This window comes from Gadus macrocephalus, chromosome 16 (assembly GCF_031168955.1).
Source record: "Gadus macrocephalus chromosome 16, ASM3116895v1".
NCBI classification, from domain to species: domain Eukaryota; kingdom Metazoa; phylum Chordata; class Actinopteri; order Gadiformes; family Gadidae; genus Gadus; species Gadus macrocephalus.
This window is the reverse complement of record NC_082397.1, coordinates 23,104,646-23,131,876: the sequence shown is the minus strand read 5'-3', so window position 1 is coordinate 23,131,876 and position 27,231 is coordinate 23,104,646. Positions and strand designations below refer to the sequence as shown.

The 27,231-nt window shown below is 42.0% G+C and overlaps 1 protein-coding gene and 1 long non-coding RNA gene across 2 annotated transcripts in view; both read left to right on the top strand.

The window, feature by feature from the left end:
- Positions 1 to 27,231, top strand: part of LOC132473984 (uncharacterized) — a 397,093-nt gene that overhangs the window by 205,380 nt on the left and 164,482 nt on the right. The gene's annotated exons all lie outside the window — the stretch shown is intronic.
- On the top strand, positions 8,438 to 10,524 carry LOC132474690 (uncharacterized). The gene is made up of 2 exons (XM_060075522.1): positions 8,438 to 9,465; positions 9,570 to 10,524. The coding sequence occupies exons 1-2, from the start codon at positions 9,407 to 9,409 to the stop codon at positions 10,522 to 10,524; spliced, it is 1,014 nt and encodes a 337-aa protein (XP_059931505.1). The 5' UTR covers positions 8,438 to 9,406.

Sequence of the window (27,231 nt, the reverse complement as noted above, 5' to 3'; positions counted from 1 at the left end):
ACCGTGTGACTTATGTGTTTAGTGTTTGTGTGGCTGGACATTCACGTTTATGTAACGATTACCGATTGCTTCAATTTTTTCGCGCATACTCCACGTACCACTAGATGGCGCTCGCGTACCAGTACCACAGATTGAGAACCATTGGCCTACGGTATTATCTTCTTGGACGGACCTTTGATTTGGAAACGGACCACCGGGCATTGAGCTGGATCAACTCCATGAGGGATAAGAACTCCCGTGTCACCAGATGGTACTTGGCATGACAGCCATATTGCTTCAACATTACTCACAGAGCTGGAAAAACGAACTTGCTTGCCGATTACCTGTCCCGCCTTCCTGAACTTGCAGTTCCTGGAGAGGAGGGAGGTGATGTGACAGTTTGACCACTGTCCCTGATTACCCGCCCATCAATAGCGCGCATTGATGGCTAGTGCATGAACAGCAAACCTTCCAGCATACAATATAGATACTAGAGCCCGACCGATATATCGGCAGGCCGATATTAGGCATTTTTCAAACTATTCGGTATCGGCATTTATAATGGCCGATAAATGAATATTAAAAAATAATAATAATATTCGCCCAAACCCGCTGAATCAGCCAGAGTTAGGCAGAGTGAATGACGGAGATCGACGGAGATCATCGGTGTTGTTCATGTGTGCAAGTGTGTTCATGGTAAGTTGGCAACTGTCACGAGACATACATTGCTTGAATAACAATTAAAAGAACATCCCCATCAATTCTCTAAAGTCGATAAGCATGACTTAATTCATGACTACCATGTCCAGTTTTGTTGTTGTTACGCGTTATCTGAGAGTGAAAAGGATTTAAAGGATAACTACAAATAACCAATGTAAGGGAAATGTGTTTGTTTTGTTCCCCGTTTCTGGATTTTTTTTTAATATATAGATATCGGCCGATATATCGGCATATCGGATTTTTAAATCACAAAATATTCGTATCGATATCGGCCTTAAAAATTCTATATTGGTCGGGCTCTAATAGATACAAGCTCTTTATTCAAATAACAAACACCCACAAACAATCTCTCCCTCTCACCATGGCTTGGTACTGCAGACTAAAAGAGTCAGGGTGGGGCTGAGGGGTTTAAATATGGTGTCGGGAAACACCTGCTGCCACTGATTTGCCCAAATTGGGCAAAACCATTTTCCCTTGTGTCAAAGGAGGACACTGAATTCTTCAATCATTGACATTGGACATTAATGATCGACAAGCCTAATTGCACTAGTGAAAATGAATGATCTAAAAGATGATAAGAACTTTAACATGCATGCTGTATATTTGATGAGTTTATTCATGGTTGAGTTGCAAAATACCACAGTGTTATAATCCCCCTGTTGATTGGGCCTGTCTAGTGGGAGGGGCCATGGGGTATAAAATGGGTGAGCTGCTGTGCTTCCGACAGTCTGCTGTATGCTGTTGCCGGAAGACGTTGTCTGTGTTGAGGAGGGTGCTCAGCTCTCCACGAGATGCGAAATATCTGAGTTTAATTTGCATCTATTTTGCTAAAGGATTATGTGGTTTATTGACATTGATTATTTGAAGTACCGGTATTTGATTTTGAATATGCTTGATTTATTATAGAGAATATTTGATTATTGAATATTTGAATTGATTGAATTATTTGATTTTGGAATTGGTTTTGAATATGTTTTTATTTTACTATTTTCAGATATTTGGAGGTTGGCCTCCTCTGTATGTTTGGCACTTATTTGACACTTTGGGGGAATAAATGTTAAAAACCTATTTGCAACTGTGTGCCTTGCCATCCTTTGGGTTTGAAAGTCCGGTGTAATAAGGTTACATTACCTTCACCCGAGGTGGGGTGTGACAAGCAGATTCGAGTGGCAACTGTAAAGTTTAATTCTGCATAACATCTTTTGCTCAGACAGTTGTTTCTTTCAATGTCCTGGAACTGGCTACCTGATCCCTTGAAACTTGCTGCAAACTTTAGAGAGTTACCAAATCCGGGTTAAGTCGGCAGCAAACTCATGTCTAGTTGTCTGTAGCTATGCTAATAACACTAAGGTGTTGCAAATTAGCATCCGCTATAAGCACTATGAACATCGCACTGTTCTGGGGTCTGAACGGCACGCCCACTTGGTTTAACTTCATTCAATTGGGGGGTTATTTGTTTATCAACACGGAGGATGCTCGAGCAGAACGCTGTGTTGTTTGACCGGTTGCCATGGTTATATCCGTGTCGTTAATTTGCAGTTACAGTGTTGTCAGCTTACTGTTACATTAAACTGTAATCAGAAAACGTGGTTATATGCTATAGACCCTATAGTGTCTGTGGTGTAAAGGCTGTGACGAATTTCAAATTATAAATAAGTACACTTTATGTTGAAAGTATAGACCGTCGCGATTCGCATTGAAACTAATGGCGTGGTGATTATTCTTCAAAACGAGAGCTGTTAAATTGTGAAAAATTAATTAAACTGTAATCAGAGAATGCGGTTATATGCTCTTGACCCTAGAGTATCTCTGGTATAGGTAGTTGGCCGTTTCCGGCCAACTAGCAAATAGTCTTGCAACAGAAATCAATGGGATTTACAAAATGCGCTAAATGTCCAATAAAACACGATATAAACTGTATTTCGCTACGATACTTGATTCAACCACTCTATTTCATCCTAGACAAACCACAAAATACCGGAAAAAAATAATAGCTAACAGCAACATATTGAAAAAAAGAACTATGAACTAGTTCATTTTTTGGAACTGTGAACTTAGTTCAAATTTTTGAATTATGAACTTTTAACTGAACTAGTTCATTTTAAAATTTGTGAACTGAACTTTGAACTAGTGCACGTAGAAAGTGAACTTTCCCAACACTGTTTTATGCTCTCAACCAAACCTTGTCGGGAGCAGGTTTTCAGCTAAGTCTATCGGGTTAGATTGGCGTGCGGGTTAGATTGGCTTCCTAGCCCCTCCTTTGACAATGGCGTCACCATTTGTGGGTGTTCCCGGGGACCTCGGAGCCCGTATTGTACAGGGGTCTCTCCGACAGAGGGTCTTTCGGGACCGATCCCTTGGCATTGTCTGAGAATATTCTTTATGAGAGATACAGGTTCTCATCAGAGGGTATTCGCTTCCTTTCTAGTTGCGTCCTATGGAGATGAGGCTAGAGTGATGCCTAGCGTTTGTAGTGGTCAGAGTTTGGAATGACTTGCTAGTGTGGAAGCGCTTCCTTTTTTTTAATATTGCTCCAGTGTTAAATATTTAAATATTTTAATTGTTGAAATTGTTATTGGCGACAGTAATTTGTTTAAACTCCACCTGCTTAAATGTTAAAACAAATCAATTCATGCAAAATATAGCCTATCATTACGTTGCAAAAACATTTGAAAGAAATCAAATAATTTGAAATATTTCTGAAAACGTTCAAATAACTTTACTTGCGTAAAGCAATGTGTATTGCTTTCTTTATGCCATTTTAAATATCCCGCGCAGCGTGTGAACGCAAAGGATTGTTGGTATTTTGGCTCATTGAGGATCCATCGATGCATCCTTGAAAATCTCGGAATTCTCAAAAATAAAGGACGCAAAAAGGGCGCAAATTGACGAGTGTTCTCAACTTTGGAACAGTACCTGTCGGCATTCACGTAGCGTCCTTATAAGGGCAGCCGTTGAGCATGCTTCCTTCACATTGGGAAACAGCCAGTCATCAGAAGAGTCTAAGGTCTCAGGAGTCCAAGGACATCTGGTGGACAGGTGGAGAACGGAAACTAAACAGATTCAGAATATCACAATCACGACACCATGTTACCTCCAGTATGCTATTACTGCCGACTGCAACATTGGGGAACACAATGAGGTAATAAAAAGTACTTCCCTTATTTTAGATAATTTACATGTATTTACATGGCTGTCATTTCTTAAGTGTCTGTCAAATGAACAGGGGGAAAATAATCGATAGTCTAACGACAATATCATCTTCTCTTGTTTTCTTGAGCCAAATGCTATTTGATATTGTCCTTGTTTGTGCATTTGTCTTACGACATTGGCTGAATGTCCTCTCCACAGTACACACACACACACACACACACACACACACACACACACACACACACACACACACACACACACACACACACACACACACACACACACACACACACACTCTACCACAATCATCAGTGTTTTCACAACCAGCCCCTGTCTCCACACATAAGAGAACATCCATCATTGCAAGATATACTGGAAAAATAATATAAATTGTAGTCGATATACCATTCACACACACACACACACACACACACACACACACACACACACACACACACACACACACACACACACACACACACACACACACACACACACACACACACACACACACACACACCAACCCTGTCTCGTCAAAATTACGTTCCCAGAGAACTATTCGGCATTCTCAATTACGTTTGTCATAAAACGTATTTTGTCCGCGATTACGTTTTATTGAACGTATTGCAAATACGTTCGTCCTCAGCCTATTTTTTGCCATTTATTAACCTCTAGGATTATGTTTGGTTGAAACGCATTCCAAATATGTTAAATGTCAACGTTTAACGTATTTTGTCTGAAAAACGTATCTTGGCTGTGGATACGTGTTATTGAACATATCGCAAATACGTTCGTTGTCAACCTATTTTTTGCCATTCATTTACCTCTAGGATTATGTTTGGTTGAAACGCATTCCAAATATGTTAAATGTCAACGTATAGCACATTATTGTCATTAAGGCATATTTCCCTTTCGGGAAACGTTTAATTTAACGTTATTTTGTCCCTGATTACGTCTTATTGAACATATTGCAAATAGGTTCGTTCTCAACATTTTTGTTGTTATTTATTTAAGCTACCTCTTGGATTACAGGCTACATTTAATTGAAACGTATCCTTAATAGGCTACGTTAAATTTCGATAACACATTATTGTCAGCATATAGGCATAGGTCTACCTCTCGGGGAAGCGTACGTTTGATTGTAATGTTAATAGTCCAACGTTATATCAACATGTCACAAGAGGAGAAATTAGCTGCTGACGGGGTAACTGTAGGAGCGGGGGTTGCTTGGTTGATTTCTTTATCTAGGGCTATAGCTGTGGTCAAAGCGGGAAGTGTGCGTTGTCTGGGCGGCTGCCTGAACTGAGCTGCAGGAAATTATGTTCACACGTTTCTTCATTCATTCATGAAGGCAATACCGGTGAACGGTGACGTCAGACTCACGCCCACCTACAAACCAATCAATGTCCAGTATCAGCCTGTCCTCTCGGAAAATACGACCACGTTGGTTTGTTCCGCCACAGATTACGACCCATTGGAATTTATCCAAAACGAGCGAACGAGGCCCTCTACATGTGCGGGCAACCCTTTCTCATCAAAATTACGTTCCCAGAGAACTATTCGGCATTCTCAATTACGTTTGTCTAAAAAACGTATTTTGTCCGTGATTACGTTTTATTGAACATATTGTAATGACCTCGCAGGTGACATAACGATGTCGAGTCATTAGTAATTGAAGGAACTTTTAATGGACCAAAACCAGGTCACTGAAACCCGTAACCAACGGCAGAAATCCCACCCAAAACAAACCCCGGTTACCCCGGCAACCCCCAACACGGTCTCACTCACGTGCAGGCCCCCACCCTCGTGTTCTTCCAAGGCCCTCCCCCAGCTGACCTAATGATTCGCCCTCACACTGATTGACAAGAAGAACATTACAATACATGCACACACAGAACAACTGGCATAACGGACAACGAAATACAATGCAACACATAACACAAAAACAATTTAATTGTCCCAGGGTCGCTACAATATCGTAAACACGAATTCGTTCTCAGCCTATTTTTGCCATTTATTTACCGTGTTACTATGGCAGAATAAAGAATAAATTCATGCATTATCATTCAACTTGAACATGTGTTTTTACAGTATAGAGTGGTGGAGAGGGATGACGTATCGACAATAATGAACACACGAACAATGTTAATAGAACAACACGCAACCACATAACATCCCGAACCCATTAACCCCACTTAATCCTAACAACAAAACAAGTTAACAAAAGCCCCATTTGTCAACTGAGAACCCCAATTCCCAGAATCCCCCGCGGCTCCGGAACACGGCGTAGCTCATATTAATCTTTATTATCTGAATGGGAAATGCAATATTTTAGGACAGATACACCATTAAACGCGTTTCTAATGACATTTCTAGCGAGAAATGTACATTTTCCTTACATAATCTTCAGTCAGTGAATGTGTATGATCTTTATTAATCTTTATTATCTGAATGGGAAATGCAATATTTTAGGACCGATTCACCGTTAAACGTGTTTCTAATAACATTTCTAGCGAGAAATATACTTTTTACTTGCATAATCTTCAGTCAGTGATTGTGTCTGATCTTTAGTTTTATAGTTATTAGGATTTGATCGGCTCGCTCGCATGTTTCAACGACGTCAGGTTGCTTTCGCTAAACTAGCAGCTCACGTGCTTCCTGCGTTTGTGTTATTAAACTGTTACTTTATGTAACTTTTAATGATATCATCTTTTTAGAAACACGTATATCTGCCCAGTCGCCAAAAGCATACCTACGTTGACAGTGTACGTTTCGTGAACACTGGATTACGTCGCATTTCAACATAAAATAGCGTGTTATACACACACACACACGCACGCACACGCACAGACACACACACACACAAGCACATACAAGCACACACACGCACGCACAGACACACAGACACAGACACACACACACACACACACGCACACGGTGCATTTCGCTGCTAAAACAACAACAAAAAAATATTCCCTCAAATAGTATTACTTTCAAAACGTTGGCCAAAATGGCCAATAATATCATTTTTTATTTGGGATGCTTCTAGGACATTTTGGGTGGATTTTGAACGGTATGTGGGGGGCACGTTTTTTGCAGGACCTGGCAACCCTGCGCTGTTGCCCGAGATCTGGATCCACCCCGGCGTGGTGCCGTCTCCTTTTGACCTTTTGACCCCAGACTTCTGGGGGAATAGCTGAATCAATTCATTAGTCAATCAGAAGCATGTAAATATCTTCACGGTGGCGTAAGAGGACGAACAAGGTGTCCTTCAACATCTACGCTTCCAGGCGATTGCAACGGTGCCACACATGAGCATATTCGAACATGTTTAATGGTAGTAATTAGCTGTCGAAATTGGAGGCCTTAATCAATACTGAGCAGCTATTGATTTGCTTCCCGATAAAGATTAGTCACAAATGACATGTTATTTAGCATCTACACGTTGAGCTGAGTCCAATGACACCAAGAACGACACTCTAGCTAATGGTAACATGTATTTTACATGGTACACCTAGGTCTAGGACATGATCTCGGTGTAGCAAGAGGCCGAGCTTGATCTCATTGGACTCAGCTTAACGTGTAGATGCTAATTAACATGTAATTTGTCAAAAATCTCCATCGGGAAGCAAATCTATAGCTGGTCATTATTGATAAAGGCCTCCAAAATCGACAGCTAATTACTACCCCGAAACATATTCAAATATGATCATGTGTGGCACTGTTGCAATCGTCTCGAAACGTAGATGTCAAAGGACACCTTGTTTGCTCTGTTGCACCACCGGGAAGATATTTTCATACTTCTAATGGATTGATTCATATTTGAAGGTTCTCGGAGTGAGACTTTAAGTGGCTGCAGCAGAAGTGTTGAGACGAAAGATGATATCAAGAGATTTATAGAATATTCCCATTCACATTATGATTCTTCGTCGTAACATCCGACCAAACATCCTTTACATTCACAGAGCGAAGATTATGAAAGTCCAGGCTCAGCAAGTGCTCCATCTCGTTTCACCTGCACCCAGCGGCTCGCTTGCAAGATTTTGGCCTGAAGTTATTCCCAGACCTACACCGTAGCCATCCAACCTGCATATCTGAGAATCAGGCCTCTCTTTAATAATGGTTTTGGTCCATTATAAGTTCCTTCAATTCGCTCGGTGAAAGAAGCTACTTCCGTTCTACTTCCGCTCCCTCGATTGTGATGCTCAGTACTTCCGGCACGATGGTGATGTTTTTCACCAGATGTCTACAAGACCTGCCCAAACTGACCATATCAGACGTCCACAGACTTGTCCAAAAAGGATGCGTTGCCCCCCGGAGTAAACGGGAAAAGGGGTACAAGATGTACCTCTTGAGTTATATTGACAATTTTGAAGGTAAGTTCCAAACTGACATCAGAATACGTTCACATTGTGCCATCGCTAGGTAGCTAGCTTGGTTCAGAAAACTAGAGACAAATCGCGCAGTTACTAGTTACTTTTCGAGCATCAGGTTGTTTGATCGACTGTACTGTGTTGAAAAGAAGTCCAGTGTGTTTTGATTCACATTACATGAATGACGTTGAATTCCCACTGTCAAATAAAGACCCGGCTGCGGGGAGGGTGACCGTCAGGGCCGTCTGCTATAGGTCCATGCGCAAACATGAGAAGCCTCACGACGTCAGAGTAGGGTGGAATACATGTGTTTAATCAGTTCAAGTTCAAGATTCTGGGGTGTTTTTGTGGCTATAGTTGGCGATGTGGATGTAGAACAACAATAATTCATCTCGAGTCTGTTTATTTTACTTAAACCTGAACTATACTTGGACATGGACACCCCAGAAACCGGTTGTTATTGCTCCTGTTCTTTGGAGCATACGTTTAAGTATGCCTTTTCATGGTGGGAACATTTGTCAGTGTGAGGTAAGAGCTGATTTTGTACCCTCAGTCTAGGCTATCGTAAATCCTCAAGTAAAGACAGAGATTCAATTAGAAAACAGGCTGTGCAGCCTAAATAAATAAAACCCTCTGGCCACAATTGAGGATTTACGGTATACTAACCTGTTCAATTCTGTACTGCTCCTGTTCTTTGGAGTACAAGTTTAAGTAGGCCTTTACATGATGGGTACATTAGTCAGTGAGAGGTAAGAGCTGACTTTGTATCCTCAATCTAGGCCATACTAACCAGTTCAATGCTCTATTAATACTAAACTGTATTATTTAAATAATAATAATTATAATACTAAAATCATGTTTTATCCATAGATCACTTTTGAGGACAGCACTCAGCCACAGATTCAAATAGCTGCGGCTGAGTGTTCTTGTGTGGCTGGAACTGCTCTCTGCAATCACAGTGTTGCACTGCTGTACCAGAGCACGAAATACTCGGCATTGCAACTGAAAGCAGTTCCGCCAGTCCTCAGCTGCACTGAAACTGAGCAGCAGTGGCATAAGCCCCGAAAACTGGTTAGTACTTAAGAACTAAGCAGATTGTTAATGTTATATGGATTTTTGAAATTTGATTGAAACTTTACCCGCTTTCTTGATAGGGTGTGAAACCTGGCAGAGTGAGTAATATGGTATTTGTCTCAACCAAACCAAAGTCGAGACAGTACACAGCTGCTGATGGTGTGAGGTAATATTCATTGTTAAGTACAAATATATTCTGCAGTCATTGTCAGATTGTTTTGTTATAAGAGTTATTGTTTTTTTTTAATTATGATGTAACTGTTTCAAAAGGAGCAAGCGCTACAAAGCAGTGCGGGGGGACTTGCCAGACCCAGATGTCCTGAAGGTCGACGAGGCATACCAGGACTTCATGGCAGACCTTGCACCATTAATCACCACGCTCTCCATAAGTCCTGGTGTCCCCCTCGTCAATTCCACTTTTGGGAGCGTTCAAGATGGAAGCCCTATTTCTTATCAGCACCCTGTGCCAGTGAGTAGGGTCATCATCCACCACCCAGACGCACCCTCTCCACCCCCACTGCCGTTACATGGTCACAGGCTGGACCCAAGCACATGTTCCTTTGTGTGCACTCACCAACAACAATGTAATGCAATGGCGCTTACCATCAATTTCGACATGGCAAGATCCATTGAGAGGGCCACAAGGGAACAGAGTGGTAGCGCAGAATGGCACAGCCTGAGGAAGATGAGGCTCACCTCCTCAAGGTTCCGGGAGGTGTGCCATGTCAGAGGTCACAGCTCTGCTGAGAACCTTGCCGAACGTATCCGCAAAGGTGGGGTTCAGACAGCTCTGATGAAGAGGGGGCTTGCACTGGAGCCAGTAGCTATTCAGGAGTATGCCCACATTAAAAACATCAGCTACTGGCCATCAGGATTTGTCATCCATCCAGATGCTCCCTGGCTCGGTTCTTCTCCAGATGGGGTCGTTTTTGATCCCACGGAGGCACCACCATTTGGGCTGGTGGAGGTGAAGTGTCCTAACGTGAAGAGCTACGTGGACTGCGGGTACCTGCGCATGCAGAATGGCGCCCTCCGTCTGAAGCCAAGCCACAGCTACTACTGGCAGGTGCAAGGCCAGCTGCTTATCACAGGGATGCAGTGGTGTGATTTTGTGGTTTTTGCAGAGGATGATGTTCTTGTGCAAAGAATTTATAAAGATGCTGAGGTTGCCAGGGTCATAAGGGAGAGGGGGGATTATTTCTTTTTCTATCATTTTTTAATCTGATCTTTTTTAAATGAATGTTTCATTCAAAGACCATACCTTTCGAACTGATTGAAATGAGTGTAAAACTATGTGGATTGTTGATATAGGATCATTGAAAAAGTGTTGTTCAATCTTTCCTTATTAAATTCTACATATTCTAGTGTCATCTATGATGCATCTGGTTTTAATTTCAAGTCCTTTAAAACCCAAAGCTAATGTACATACAGTGGCAAACACAGTGACAGCAAATGCAAAACACAAAATTGGCCTGTCTCAGTTTAAAGCTCACCCACCGCGACAAGGTGCAGACCATTCGGGTGAGAACACGGGACAATACAAACAGACGTAACGCAGCACAAAATAAAACATTTACTTTATTTACTAGTTGCCCATGCCTTCACTAAAGGCCCATTCTGGTAGTTGACCAGGAAGCAGGCCACACTGAACAGTTCATCGATGTTCCCACATATAGATAGTGGTATGGCCTTGTCAAACAGTTTGTTCTCTTTTACTCTCCTGATACACCTCTCCACATGCACTCTCAGACGTGCAATCGCCTGTGTCTGTCTAACATCCTCACGACTCATTTGTTGTTTGTTCCTGAGAAATGCAGGCCGGTAAACCTTACAAGGAACAAGGTCGTCCACACGAAACCCTTTGTCCACCATGATTGCCATACCTGGCTTCAACAGCTTCACAATCCCAGACAACTTGAAAATCTCCCGGTCACTCATAGAGCCTGCATACAGTCCAGACACAAAGGTGACAGCACCGTGGGGTGCCATGCCAACCATGGCCTTGAATGTGGCATGAGATTTGTAGGTTGAGAAAACCTCACTCTGAAGGAGCAGAGAGGATGGTGTCTGACAAAATATTTCTGTACAATCAAGGACTACCTGTGTATCTGCAAAAGCTGCAAACTCAGGTGGCAGGTGAGCTCTCACTACCTCTGGAGGAACCCAAAGGCGCTTGCTTCCCAGCAGGCAGTACAGGAAGTGGGTCCATGTAGTGATGATACGACCTGCTGTTGTGCGGTGGATGTTGAACCTCTCTGCAAGGTCCCTCAGAGGAAAACCCACTGACAGGTACATCAGGAACAGCAGAAACTCGTCAATGGGTCTCAGTTTCTGTTGAGACATATCAACAAAAACATAAAACATAAAACTAAAAACATATCAACAAAAACATACCAACAATAAACCTACCGTTGTCCTGATGCTGGCAGAGGCTGTCTTGGCGCTGGTTGTGCGAATCATTTTGTGGGTCACAGCAGGTTCAATTAGTCTCCAAAATGCCATGAAACTTCTGTAGGAGGCAAACCTGGTGTAAAAGCGCACGTCCTCATCTGATGCAGACAGACGCTCTATTCCAAAACGCTGACGAAGATTGAGATCCTCCACCTGCTGTTGAAGCTCCCTGATCTGACGACGTAGAGCTTCGTTTTCGTCTGACAAATTACTTGCCCTCGCTCCTGTTTGGGGGACGACACAGTAATCATGATCTGGAGCCATTCCAGTCTCCATCTCCGAGTCTGAGTCTGGCTCTGGGGGGGGACTCTCGGCCCGCGGACGCCGTTCCCACACACTCGGTCTGGGCGCAGGTAGCTGGTATCCGTTCCAAGAAAATAAAACTGGTATGGCTCCCTTCTTCACCCTCCTTCGTCCACCGACAGTCACATCAATATCAGTCTGCTTAAAATGTCGACTACAGACCCGGGTGTGCTTGGTCGGCATGAAGTCATCCCTACGGATTTTCTGCTTCCACTCAGCCCGTACCGCAGCGTCAACGGGGAATGAATGGAAGCTAACTGTTTTGTTGTACTTCGATGAACAGGTACACAACGGCACACAGCAATGACGTACAGTGTTTCCCACCTGTTGAAAGCTAAGTCGCTTCCCTTGGATTTTAAAAAGGCTCATTGTGAAACTGAAAAACTAACTAATTCGCTCTCTGGCTGTTTTCGTGGTCGCTGTCAAATCTGGATGTTTAGACCGGAAGTGCTCAGCATCCTATACAGATCATTTCCGCCAACGGTCGCCATATTGTGCACAGAGCGAATTACTAATGACTCGACATCGTTATGTCACCTGCGAGGTCATTACAATATGTTCAATAAAACGTAATCACGGACAAAATACGTTTTTTAGACAAACGTAATTGAGAATGCCGAATAGTTCTCTGGGAACGTAATTTTGATGAGAAAGGGTTGCCCGCACATGTAGAGGGCCTCGTTCGCTCGTTTTGGATAAATTCCAATGGGTCGTAATCTGTGGCGGAACAAACCAACGTGGTCGTATTTTCCGAGAGGACAGGCTGATACTGGACATTGATTGGTTTGTAGGTGGGCGTGAGTCTGACGTCACCGTTCACCGGTATAGCCTTCATGAATGAATGAAGAAACGTGTGAACATAATTTCCTGCAGCTCAGTTCAGGCAGCCGCCCAGACAACGCACACTTCCCGCTTTGACCACAGCTATAGCCCTAGATAAAGAAATCAACCAAGCAACCCCCGCTCCTACAGTTACCCCGTCAGCAGCTAATTTCTCCTCTTGTGACATGTTGATATAACGTTGGACTATTAACATTACAATCAAACGTACGCTTCCCCGAGAGGTAGACCTATGCCTATATGCTGACAATAATGTGTTATCGAAATTTAACGTAGCCTATTAAGGATACGTTTCAATTAAATGTAGCCTGTAATCCAAGAGGTAGCTTAAATAAATAACAACAAAAATGTTGAGAACGAACCTATTTGCAATATGTTCAATAAGACGTAATCAGGGACAAAATAACGTTAAATTAAACGTTTCCCGAAAGGGAAATATGCCTTAATGACAATAATGTGCTATACGTTGACATTTAACATATTTGGAATGCGTTTCAACCAAACATAATCCTAGAGGTAAATGAATGGCAAAAAATAGGTTGACAACGAACGTATTTGCGATATGTTCAATAACACGTATCCACAGCCAAGATACGTTTTTCAGACAAAATACGTTAAATGAAACGTTCCCTGAAAGGGAGATATGCCTTAATGACAATAATGTGCTATACGTTGACATTTAACCTATCTGGGATACGTTTCAACCAAACATAATCCTAGAGGTTAATAAATGGCAAAAAATAGGCTGAGGACGAACGTATTTGCAATACGTTCAATAAAACGTAATCGCGGACAAAATACGTTTTATGACAAACGTAATTGAGAATGCCGATAGTTCTCTGGGAACGTAATTTTGACGAGACAGGGTTGCACACACACACACACACACACACACACACACACACACACACACACACACACACACACACACACACACACACACACACACACACACACACACACACATAAACAACACAAACAACACAGAGGTGAAATGGTCACACACCTGTACGCATCCAAAGGCACTTGAGAGGAATCTTAAGCACTATATCACTAATCCTGTCTGGTCGCATGGTATCTCTACCATAAATAAACTCACCTAAAGACACCAACACACTTGTTAGCAATGATGGCACCTGCCGACATGCTCCAATTCACAGGGACAGACCCATACCCCTTTAGTATGTAATCCATCTATTCAGCGCACACGCACATAAACACACTGTCTGTCTCCACATGGTGTGTGTGTGCGTTAGGCCATTGCAACACTTTTGATGCAATTTGATGGAATTTGGCTGCAAGCGGGGCAGAGTGAGGGATAAAGAGGGAGAGAGATGGAATACAGACTACAGAAGGAGTGAAGGAGAGACAGGTAAGGCAAAAGATACAGCCCGAGGGGCGGTTCTACAGATAAAGTGGAAAGTCATGAATAATAAGTCATGTGCAGGGGGGGTTATGCGGTCCTTGATAACATGTCCATTGTGCCCCATGGAGAATAGGTTTGAGGTGAATTCCACTGTATATGTATATATTTATCATGTCTATTTCATTAAGATAAATCGAATAACACATAGAGATTAACAGTAAAGAGAGAAAATACAGAAAGGAAAGGGAAAGGAAATAAAAGGAGAGAAAAGGAAAGAATAGAAAATAAAAGGTTGGAAGGGAAAGATAAAACTAGAAAGAAAGGGAGAATGCGTACAGAGAGCGAGAATGAGACAACTCCACTAAACAGTTTGGCTGTTGGCCAATAAATACAATTTGCCAGTAGCCAACATATCGGAAAGTCTAATTTATGCAAATGTCCTCTGTTGTAAAGCTGGTAAACTGTCTGCTGGTTATTAATGTTTGTCAAAGACAAGTGAAGTTGACTGGCAAAAGCTCAAACGGCATCTTCAAATTTAATTCATTCTCCTTTGCATGTATAATATGGGTTTTCTACCCCGAAAATGTTTTGTCTCCCTTTGCATTTCTTTTCTTTTTTGCATCCCTGCCTTGGAGGTATTTGAGAATCACACTGTGACTAATGTGAGAAAATACCCCCGTGCAAACACTAAACTCTGATCTGATCTGCTATTGTCCCTCTATGTGCTGTGAGAGCCTAATTTCTAGTGTGTGTGTGTGTGTGTGGGGGGAGGGGGGGGGGGTGCGCGCATGTGTGTGTGTGTGTGTGTGCGTAAGGGATATATGCAGCGACTCCTTGCTATTTTAGATTACGTTTAGCCCCTCCAGCGTGAGAGAGTGAGCGCCAGAGAGAGGCATGGCACGCCAGAGAGAGAAACTGTGAGATAGTTCTGGCTCTCCAATCAGCACTTAATGTGGGTGCTCTGCTGGCACACTGGTTCACTCTCATCCTCCTCCTTATCGGGAGAGCTGGGGCTTCAACGTTGGTGTGGAGGTAGCTGTGGTTACCAGGAACAAACAGTCCTTTTCTTACTTGAGTCATTAGCATACAGTACATGTCTGAGTTACTGTTGGCTTCGTTAACAAAATGACGCTCTATTAATCAAAACATGTGCATCACCATTTCAAATGATTTAGGTTGCTTAGATCTGTTTCATTTTATTGCAAATGATAGTCCATGTTTGCATATACCTGAGAGGGTAACCGTGGCACTAATTAAAACATTACTGTTTGTTTCATGATACAAATCCTCTGGGTGAGAGTTTCTTCTCTGCAAATACAAATGTAAATATGCATTGAATAAACACTGGAATGCAGAAATGATATACTCATCATAAATAAAATTACAAATATACTGAAGCAACAAAACTACATTTAGTCGTCATCGTTAATGTGATGGCAACTCAATGTAGGGCTTTGTTATTTTAGTATAATTAGATGTCGTTATATTAACGATGAGTATATATTTTCCACATTCCAGTATTTATTCAATGCATATTTGCATTTGCATTTGCAGGGAAGTAACTCTAATCCAGAGGATCATTTGAGGAGAGAATGAAGACACAATTGGGTAATATTCAATGGTCTTTAAAATGATAAAATGGAAGGATAGTAGGTTCCTTAGCCCCCCCACACATAGACCATATATATACTGGAATTCATGCTTCTTTATAGCCAAACATTTAACAATCTGACCAAAATGTTAAGCATAAACTTTGAATGAAAGAAGTTTTTTGATAACGATGCTTATGGAGAGTAGTACCATATGGTATTTAGGACTAATGGCCAGCGCCTAGTTCTCTCGAGATAAGCCAGCATTTCAACTTGGCATGGTCACATATACAAAGAGGAGGGGAGAGGAGAGGTGCAGAGAGGAGAGGAGAGAAGACGGGAGGAGAGGAGTGGAGAGGAGAGGAGGAGAGGAGAGGAGAAGAGAGAAGTGGAAAGGAGAGAAGTGGAGAGGAGAGGAGAGAGGAGAGGATTGGAGAGGAGAGAAGTGGAGAAGAGAGAGGAGAAGAGAGAAGATGAGAGGTGGGATGAGAGGAGTAGAGGAGTGGAGAGGACAGAAATGAGATGGGTGGAGAGGCAAAGAAGGAAAAGGAGATCTAGTGAAAAGAGGAGAGGAAGGAGGATAAAGACAGAGGTGAGAGAATGCACCAAGGCTGCGAAGGAGTGGAGAAGGTTTCCTGAGGAGTGAATGTTGGCAACATTTGGGGGCGGGGGGAGGGAGAGACAATGCCCAGAAGCAGAGCTACTCTTGGACCACCACCAAGCCTTGTCTGGGGGGCAACGGGCCGAGGAGATGCAGAAGGCAGCGGGAGAAAAGACACTGCAGAACCACAAAGCATGAACAAGACCGCCCAGCATGTGGAGAGGGAGAGAGAGAGGTGGTTGTTTATTGTAAGAAGTAACAAAAGACACAAGGAAAGAAAGGGATGGAGGTAGATGGGGAGGGAGATGGAGAGAAAGAACAAGGAGGAGAAAAAAGAGACAGTGAGAGAGACAGAGAGAAGGGAGAGGGAGATGCATGGAGGAAGTGTACTTTAGTCATGTTCGAAAAAGAGCAGAAATACAAAGGAGTGACATCATTTTTTGCAGGGAGATTTTAAAAACCATGTTCATCCAGGGCAATAGAGGTAGATTGGTAGATATAAAATAACAGAAAGAGCTAAGTAAGAAAGCTGAGCAGTAGAATTATTATTATTATTATTTTTATTGTAGCTTTAGCATGATAGTCCTTGAAGATTGATAAAAGTAATACAGGAAGGGGGGATAAGCTATAAGATAAGAAGTATTTTACAGAGGAAGAAGTACACATTACAACACAAACTCATATAATAGAAAAGCTTTATAAAAAGTTGTCTATGATGCGATTGTTTATCAATGGACTTTTATGACCCCAACACTATCTATATTTCCACCCCATTATATCTTACCATTATTTCGGGGTAACATTGGTGAACCCCAGTGTGCACTGTGAGTGCAAAGCTGCGAGCAAGCAATAAAACAGAGCTGTGATCTTTAAAATCTTTAAAACTGTATTCTTTCAAAACATACCCTTGAAAGATCACTGAACTCAATGCAGTAGAGTTGTTCATTGTGAAAGTGAAAATGAAACGATACAAATTACAACTGCGCAGAAGAGCCATGTGCAGGCGACAAAACAGCCAATGCCATCGACATATTCCTTTTATTTCACAGAGTGACGCTCATGAAACTGGACCTTTAACTGCATCATCATAACATGATCCCTTGGAGGGCTAGGAACCTGACATGATGACACAACATGAGCAATGTCCAAAAGTAAAGAAACAAACACAGAATACAACGCAAAGAGTCGGGATCAAACCACCACTCCATCATCCCACCTCCCCATTGGTCAATACCTCCCCCACCCCCCATCCCCACCCAACCACCTCTTCCATCCATCTTCTTTGCAAATGGCCTCCCACCTGTCTTATCTGTGAGCAAGGTTAACATCCCCCGGACCAAATGAAGTGTGCAGACAGCGGTGCCTTATCAGGCCGTGTGCCGAACATCTGCACTGACAGGTGGAGATATTAGCATGGCTGACAGGTGACGAGTCCTCGGGGGCGGCTTAGTCTTGACTTCCCAGACCGCCGCACGAGTGCACCGCACACTCATAGAACTCCCCCTGATTAAAGTCAAGCCGAGTCAGGTTGCATTTGCATAGCTCTTCATCACCGCTGCCGTCTCTCACGGGGGGCCCGGAGGCCCACATTAAATAGACACTGCCCTAACCCTACAAGCCCTCTGAAGGGCGAGGAGAACTCCCCCAAACCCGGAGGGAAGAGGGAGAAAGCTTGAGAGGGACTGAGAAGAGGGATAACTCTGACCCAAAAAAGAGAATTCTAAGAGGAAAGTCAGTCAAGGTCTTTTGATATCTGATGAGAGACCTCTCCAACAAAAAAAATATATAATAATTGACAATTAACGTGCAAGTTAAAGGTAGGAAAAAACGTTATTGACACCATGGGGGTTTATATTAAAACCATCAACATTTGTCACCTCAAGCCATTAGCTGGAGGATGTGATGTATATATTACTTCAATCTAATCAGGTCGGAAATTGGGATTTATTGTTTCGCGTCATTATAGAGGTCCCTTGTTTACTTTTGTAAACAATTAAATCCTACATCAAATAACCAAATCTGCATTTAATTGAGTCAATTGAGAGCTTCAATAAATTAACATAGATTATTTTAGACATCACACATTACTGAATTGATTTCATCGATTGAATGTGTGACCCACATATGTTGGTCGTGTTTCTTTTCTTTGAGATAAAATGTGCTGTCTATGATTCCAACGTTGTGTCAAACTTAAAACATCAAGCACGCAGAGGAACACAGAACGTGGAATATGGCGTTGCACGACGCTTTCTTACTTATTGACATTATTATGGCGCAGAAAGTGACCTTCAAATGAAATCGGAAATTGGGAGAGCATCAATTGAGGTAGAAGGCATTTGGCAGAAGACATAAGCAATCAATGTTATCACTCAGTGGGCCGACACTCCTGGGGCTAAAATACCTGACAGTGATTGTGTTTGATGTACGTGCCAGCCTCCTTAACAAAGCCACCCTCTCTCTCTCTCTCTCTCTCTCTCTCTCTCTCACACTCTCTCTCTCTCTCACACTCTCACACTCTCACACTCTCTCTCTCTCTCTCTCTCTCTCTCTCTCTCTCTCTCTCTCTCTCTCTCTCTCTCTCTCTCTCTGTCTGTTGTCTGGGAGAGAGACGAATACTGCATGTGGCAGAGCACATGGAGTCAATCTTGATGCAATAGACAAATAGGGCAGGTTCTTAAACATTGAGAGGAGCAAGAGTAGCAGTAGTAATAGTATAAAAGTGTAGTAGTAGTCGTGGAAGCTGTAATAGTAGTAGCACTATAACTAGTATATGAGTCTAGTAGTAGTAGTACAGAAGTATAGTAGTAGTTCTAGTCAAAGTACTAGTAATATAGAAGTATAGTAGTAGTAGTAGTAGTATAGAAGTATAGTAGTAGTAGAAGTAGCAGTAAAAGCAGAATAGAAATGTCGACATAGTAGTAGTAAAGTCATAGGAGTACTGTGTAGTGTAGTAGGACTGTAGGAGTATTAGTAGTAGTAGCAGGAGCAGTAAAGTAGTAGTAGTAGTAGCAGAATAAGCAATAGTTGAAGCAGTAGTATTGTTAATCGCATTTATTTGTATTTTTGCTCAGAAAATTGGTGTGAATATATTAGGGATTGACCGATATATCGGTCGGCCGATATTATCGGCCGATATTCGCGTTTTTTACGTGTATCGGTATCGGCCGATACGCGGCTGATTTTTGCCGATTTTTTTTTTTTAATTTTTTTTTTACTTGTTCTACCTCACCTGTTTTTAATATTTGTTAAATATTGTTCATCTACTTGTTCTTACTTGTTCTACCTCACCTGTTTTTACTATTTGTTAAATATTGTTCATCTACTTGTTCTTACTTGTTCTACTTCACCTGTTTTTACTATTTGTTAAATATTGTTTTTTATATTGAAGTTCAATAAATGTTTCTTTAAAAAAATAAAATAAAAAAAAATCGGTATCGGCGTATCGGCGTATCGGCTAAGGCTGATGAAAAAATATCGGTATCGGTATCGGCCCTAAAAAAAATCGGTATCGGTCGATCCCTAGAATATATACACAGACTCTTATCAAACATTTTAAGTGTCAAAAGCCATAATGTGCTGTTTTGACATTTACATTCTGGAGGCCTTTCAAAATGAAACAAACAAAGAAGATGAGATACAAAATCAGTGACTAAAATTTAAAATTAATATGGCCCATACACACACGCACACTTTTGTGTGCACAATGGCTGACCTGCTTGTCATAAGCAGTTAGGAATTAAAATAAATAAAATCGCCTTTCTCAAAGGCAGATTGACAGTAATTGCCAGCAGCCAAAAGATGTTCAGGGATCTGTCCGAGGTACTCTACAACCAGTATACCTTCTGAACCCCTTCTGAACCACTGCTGCGTCAATTTAATATAATAATTACCTTTTTACTAATGCAAGTGAATGCTATCCACTTTGAGTCAAGAGTCTCTGGAAGATGATGAGGAAGAGAAATGGCGAGATGTATTTAAATGTGAGTACATCACTACTAGAGCCGCTGAGAGAACACAGCCAAGGGGAAAGGGGCTAGCATCTATCTTTATGGCTTAACACCTGAGGGTGAATGGCTTAGAGTGGTTACCATGTGAACTCTGAGAGACACTTGCCAGATCGAACATGAAGCACAATTATAACCAATTTTATTCATTCATATAAAGGACCGGCATGACTTTGCACTGCCTATAAAGAAGGTACAAATTCTGGTCTTTGATGTCTGAATTTAATAAAAAAAAAAAATATATATATATATTTAGAAGAAGCTTCAAATCCTTAATTGCATTTATATATACATATGAATGCAATTAAGGATTTGATAAATATATAAATGAAGAATCTCTCTTTGGTCACTCTCTCACACAAGAGACCAACAGAGTCTGTAAGCGGTCGCGTGGGCAATGGTTACATAATCTCCAGACACCGGAGTCAGACGTCAGGGTCATGACCTTTAACATTTAGAGACATTTAAGACATTTATCTTCAACTTCTCTATCATACAGTCTGGTTTGATGTCTACATATTTATTATTTTATCTTGTAAAAAAAATATTGTATTCAGTGTTGAGTAAATGTACTATTGCTACTAAGGATGAACGGTCATTGCATCATTTTTGGCCCCATTCATCCATCACTGTTCGGTTCCATCTAGGTGCTCTACTTTCTCCACGTACGATCAAATCACACTACATCCAGTTAGAGCCGTGCCAGACGTAAATTGAACTAAAAAAATACAACAATAGAAGAGTAGATGTATCTATGCTTCTTCTGGAGAGAGACAACCCCATACGGGGTACTTGACACAAGCCATTTCATATTAAAACATTCTTTGGGAAACCATTACAATTACAAGCTAATTGCATTTTGATGTTTTGCCTGTTCAACACCTGCGTGACACTGGAGTGGTGCCTTGGACAGAGATTAGTCGCGTCAGCCCCCAACACAATCACGGGACACGACATCAGAGGGGAGTTCTGGGACAGAGAATCTCCCTCTGAAACAATATACATCTCAACACACAATTAAAAGATAAAAAGCGTTGGGTTTGGCACTGCCTACTGAACGTGGCAGGGCCAGGGAATGCTTTGTTAATGTTACACCCGCACACCATCATCTGAAAACACAAAGTTAAAAATAATCAGTCCTAATTAGTTGTCGACTTGTTTACACGATGAGCTGTTTTTTCTTTGTGTGAATCTCGCGACCTTTACTTGCAATGCAGAAGAATAACACCAGCCTTTTTTTTAAGTACAAACTACATCCCGCTATCTTCAAGAGTCGGCAGCTCTGCAAACACTACGGCTCTAACAGATAGAGCCGTAGTGTTTGTAGAATTGTACCTCTTACAGATAGAGCCGTAGTGTTTGTAGAATTGTACCTCTTACAGATAGAGCCGTAGTGTTTGTAGAGTTGTAGCTCTAACAGGGCACTCGAACACCCGTGCCGGTTGTACTAACACCTGTGCGGTTTTAGTTTTATTCACGCTCCAGCATTAACAGTAATTTATACTTTGTCAGTTGGTAATATATTCCCCCTGTCATGTGAGTCCAATAAACCAGAACACTCGATCTTATCATGAATTAAACATTGCACCACAACTGTTTGGGCTCCCAGACAGATTGGGCCCGAGGACAGGTTAAAGGAACCTCCTCGCCCGCCGGGCAGCCAACCAATAAAAACAAGATAAAACTAAATTGGTTTGACTGCACGGCCATATTTCTGGGGCTGGCTTGTAACCATATTTGCGTTGGCTTACCTCATTCAATATTTGAGGAAGAACAGAATTGGGAGACAACAGCTGCTCAATTAAGCCAGCAGATTCTTTAATCAGCGGTTGCTATGGTTTCCCTGTGTACTTCCATCTATATTCCATGTGTCCTGCATCAGCAGCATGTGCTGCCTGTCTTTTGTGGGTGTGGGGTGGGGGTTTGTGTGTATGCGTGTAAGATACCTAAAACAAATATCGTTAGCCTCATAGCATAATCGCCCTAGTCATATTTTGGCTAAATTATGATATCTAACCTAACTCTACCCTCCTAACGCTGCTGATTCACTGTGCCTCATTGGCTTTAGCCTAAACCAATCAGAGTGCTGTTTACATTCCATAATCACTATTTACCTATGCATACATTTTTAAAGTTTGCCGATTGAAAAGAGTGACATGCTGATGTTCCAGGCTTGCCCTCACACACCTAACTACTGCCAACCCGGTCTCACGAAAATACGTGACACTGTCACGTTATTTAATCTATTGAAACGTGATCAGGGACATGTATTTTCAAATTTTTCGGGTCAAAAAGCACAAATTTCAAACCCATGTAATTCAATTGGAAGTATTTGTCGTGTCACTAAGCACGACTTCCAAACTAAGGTTCTGTCCGGGAGCGTTCTCCCTAATGTCCCTTAAGGAGCTCCGTACAGAACATTTATTGTTAAAAATTGTCTGTGATAACTAACAATATGACAGCTTTTGGCCACCCGTTTCTACTTAAACTTGTCTGTGAACAATATGACAGCTTTAGGCCACCCGTTTCTACTTTCACCTTTGATTCTGAGAAATTGTGACAATTCACGGATATATTAAATGCAGGTGCGCTGCTCTGTAGGCAAACCGCAAAGGAAAAAAGGGTAGCTGCTTCATCTGTTCTTTTTAGAATTGTATGTCTTGATGTTTTGATCTAGTTTATTGTCTTGTTTTTGGCGATGTGAATGGAAGTCCGCGCCGACGCCTCGCAAGTCCAGTGTCGCGAGCGGACGTTGCCATGACATCTAGAAATCATACCGTATTTAATGGGTTATCATTAATATTGATGTGTAGGGGTTGATTATAACTCGTGAATAATATTGTTTATACCACAGTCTGAGGAAATACTCGTATTCTGATTGGCTGCAGGGTGTGTATTAAAACCTGATATAGGCCTACAGACACCTGCTAAGTAGTTCTAGTCAATGTTTAGATTCTCTGCCCGAGCCCGAGCCCGACCCGACCCGACCCACGGGCCGGGTCGGGCCGATATTTCCCACCACTATCCTCGGGCCGGGCCTTTTTATCGGGCCGGGCCTTTTTATCCTCGGGCGTTTTTTTTTTTTTTTTTATCATTGGTTTATTGGCCTAATCTGAGGAGATATCTATGCCATAAACAGAAATATTATAGGTCTTTATTACACGGGTCTTCTCAATGCCGTGGAACGCTCCGTTCACTTGCATGGGTCCGGTGACTTGTCAACCCCAGCGTCTTCCGTTGCTAAGCGACGTAACCGTCTTTGCGGACAAATTATTTCTCTGCTGATCAACACTACGAATGCTGGTAAGGAATAAATTGTAAAAAAGACACAGCATGTGAAGTTATTTTTTCGTTTTGGCAGTAGCCGTGTAATAAGCGGGCTAATGTATAGAACGTCGCCGGTCAATCATTATCGAAAATAAGACCCTTCAGGGCGAAGCAAGACATCTTCGCTGCGCGTCGGTGTACTGTTCGCCCTGGTGGGGCTTATTTTCCCGATAATGACCGGCGTTCTATGCATTATCCCTTACATATATATTTAGCAGAGTAGACCTAGTAACAAATGTGAACAAAGTTACATATGTATTAAAAAAAATGTTGGGTTGAAATCGGGCTCGGGCTCATAATTACAGTTATTCTGTCTGGGCGGGCCGGGCTCGGACAGAACGTGTACGGGCTCGGGCTTGATTTTCTTTATTAATCGAATGGGAAATGCAATAGGCCTATTTTAGGACCGAATCACCGTTAAACTTGTTTCTAATAACATTTCTAGCGAGAAATATACTTTTTACTTGCATAATCTTTAGTCAGTGATTACGTCTGATCTTTAGTTTTATAGTTATTAGGAAGATTTTATCGGCTCGCTCGCATGTTTCCGTCAGGTTGCTAGGGACACTGCTTTCGCTAAACTAGCAGCTCACGTGTTTCCTGCGTTTGTGTTATTAAACCGTTACTTTAAGTAACTTTTAATGATATCATCTTGTTAGAAACACGTATATCTGAGAGCCAACCCAGTCGGCAAAAGCATACGTTGACAGTGTACATTTTCGTGAACACTGGATTACGTCGCATTTCAACATAAAATAGCGTGTTATACACACACACACACACACACACACACACACACACACACACACACACACACACACACACACACACACACATACACACACACAATGTATTTCGCTGCTAAAACAACAACAACAGATATTCCCTCAATTATTATTACTTTCAAAACATTGGCCAAAGTGGAATATCTTTTTTATTTGGGCTGCTTCTAGGACATTTTGGGTGGATTTTGAACGGTATGTGGGCGGGACGTTTTTTGCAGGACCTGGCAACCCTGCCCTGTTGCCCGAGGTGCTGAAATGCTCCGGAACAGATCTGGATCCACTATGGCCAAAAGACTAAATATATACATAAATAAATTCATGCATTATCATTCAACTTGAACATGTGTTTTTACAGTATAGCGTGGTGGAGGGATGACGTATGTTGGCCAACCCGGAAGTGAGCGTCGCCCTGGTTTCCCTTGACAAAAAGCCAATGGTTTTTTCCATTGGATTTTGGATTATTGCAGAAAAATTAGCATCTTTGAAGCACCTCCTCAAAAAACTGAAAATAAATAAATAAATCAAAATATCTGTGCTCCAAAGAACGAAATGCAAACCAATGCATTCTGAATGGGAGTGTTTCTCTGATTTTTCCATGCTACACAGAACGAAATGTAAACCCATGCAAAAGACTTCATGTTCATAATAATTTAAATATCATTAATCTCCTGAGTGTGTAGGGTGGTATTCTATTTTTTTCAATGGGGCTGCATCCAGTCACTTGACCGTCATGATTGCTATGGTGGTTGCTATCGACCGCCCCCTCTAATCTTTACATGGTTCTAAAAACCACGCGGCAAAGGAGCTGCCGTCAATTGTGTTGTTTTTGTCGTAAACTAGGGTCCGATGGTTAAAAAATAGACAGATATTCCAAGGTATCCTTAAAAGGCAGCTTGGATGTTTTTATTTTCTGCAGTTTAGACTTCTTCTATAACCTATTTTTGAAAGCAAAACACCAAGCTCATTGATTTAACGAGGCAGGGTTATTTGAAACAATTTATTAAATAAATATTTATGAGAGGTCATTCCTTCTCCTGAGTTTGCTTCCTAGGGTACAACCCTACTGTCCACAAGCATCCCCCCCCCCCTCCCCATATGTATTTGGAGAATTGTTGCCACGTCCCAGTGGTGGATGTATCATATATATGAAAGAGGGCATTAAATTATACTACAATGATCAATTAGGAGGCCGAAGCCCTAAAGGAAGTGATGCAATAGGTGACTGAGTCGACAACATTTAAGTAAGCTGTACCTTGGGGTCTCTTATATATCAAAGGGGGTCTCAAAGGACGCATGTACGCTTCAACCTGTGGCTCCAGCCATACAGGAAATGACTCAGCAAGTGCTCCATCTCGTTGCACCTCACCCAGCGGCTCGCTTGCAAGATTTGGGCCTGAAGTTCTTCCCAGACCTACACCGTAGCCATCCAACCTGCACATCTGAGAATCAGGCCTCTCTTTAATAATGACAAAAAGTTCTGAGAGAAATACACATTAACTTTTGTTGTCTCATAAGCGGCGTGGTGCCGGCTCCTTTTGACCTTTTGACCCCAAACTTCTGGGGGAATAGCTGAATTAATTCATTAGTCAATCAGAAGTATGTAAATATCTTCCCGGTGGCGGAAGAGGGTGAACAAGGTGTCCTTCAACATCTACGCTTCCAGGCGATTGCAACGGTGCCACACATGAGCATATTCGAACATGTTTAATGGTAGTAATTAGCTGTCGAAATTGGAGGCCTTAATCAATAATGAGCAGCTATTGATTTGCTTCCCGATAGAAATTTGTGACAAATGACATGTTATTTAGCATCTACACGTTGAGCTGAGTCCAATGACACCAAGCATGACACTCTAGCAAATGGTACCATGTATTTTACATGGTACACCTATGGTCTAGGACATGATTTCGGTGTGGCAAGAGGGCGAGCTTGATCTCATTGGACTCAGCTTAACGTGTAGATGCTAAATAACATGTAATTTGTCATAAATCTCCATCGGGAAGCAAATCTATAGCTGGTCATTATTGATAAAGGCCTCCAAAATCGACAGCTAATTACTACCCCGAAACATATTCAAATATGATCATGTCTGGCACTGTTGCAATTGCCTCGAAATGTAGATGTCAAAGGACACCTTGTTTGCCCCGTTCCGCCACCGGGAAGATATTTTCATGCTTCTAATGGATTGATTCATATTTTAAGGTTCTCGGAGTGAGACTTTAAGTGGCTGCAGCAGAAGTGTTGAGACGAAAGATGATATCAAGACATTTATAGAATATTCCCATTCACATTATGATTCTTCGTCATAACTATCTGACCAAACATCCTTCACATTCACCGAGCGAAGATTATGAAAGTCCAAGCACTCGGGGTCCGACTGGGCCAAGTTTCGGGCAGGAAGGGCCCTCCCTTCCTGCCCTCGGGGTCCGACCGGGCCATGTTTCGGTGCGGGGGTCCCAGTTAGGCCCTAGAATAAGGTATTCAAATTTCAGGGCGGTAGGACCTTTCTATCTCAAAAACTGTTTTTCCACCACATTCTGAACCATTAGGTCTTGCAGGCAACACTTCTGAGGGGCTTTGTCCAAATGACAGTCCATTTGGGAAAACTTTCTCTAAGGGCTAGAACTCCAAATCTCGGATATGTCGTTCTCGGGGCCCCGGGAAAT

Bases quoted from the DNA above. Each gene is read 5' to 3' on its own strand.
- LOC132474690 (XM_060075522.1), top strand. From the start codon at position 9,407: ATGGTATTTGTCTCAACCAAACCAAAGTCGAGACAGTACACAGCTGCT. The intron at 9,466-9,569 runs GTAATATTCATT...CTGTTTCAAAAG, and splicing joins ACAGCTGCTGATGGTGTGAG to GAGCAAGCGCTACAAAGCAG.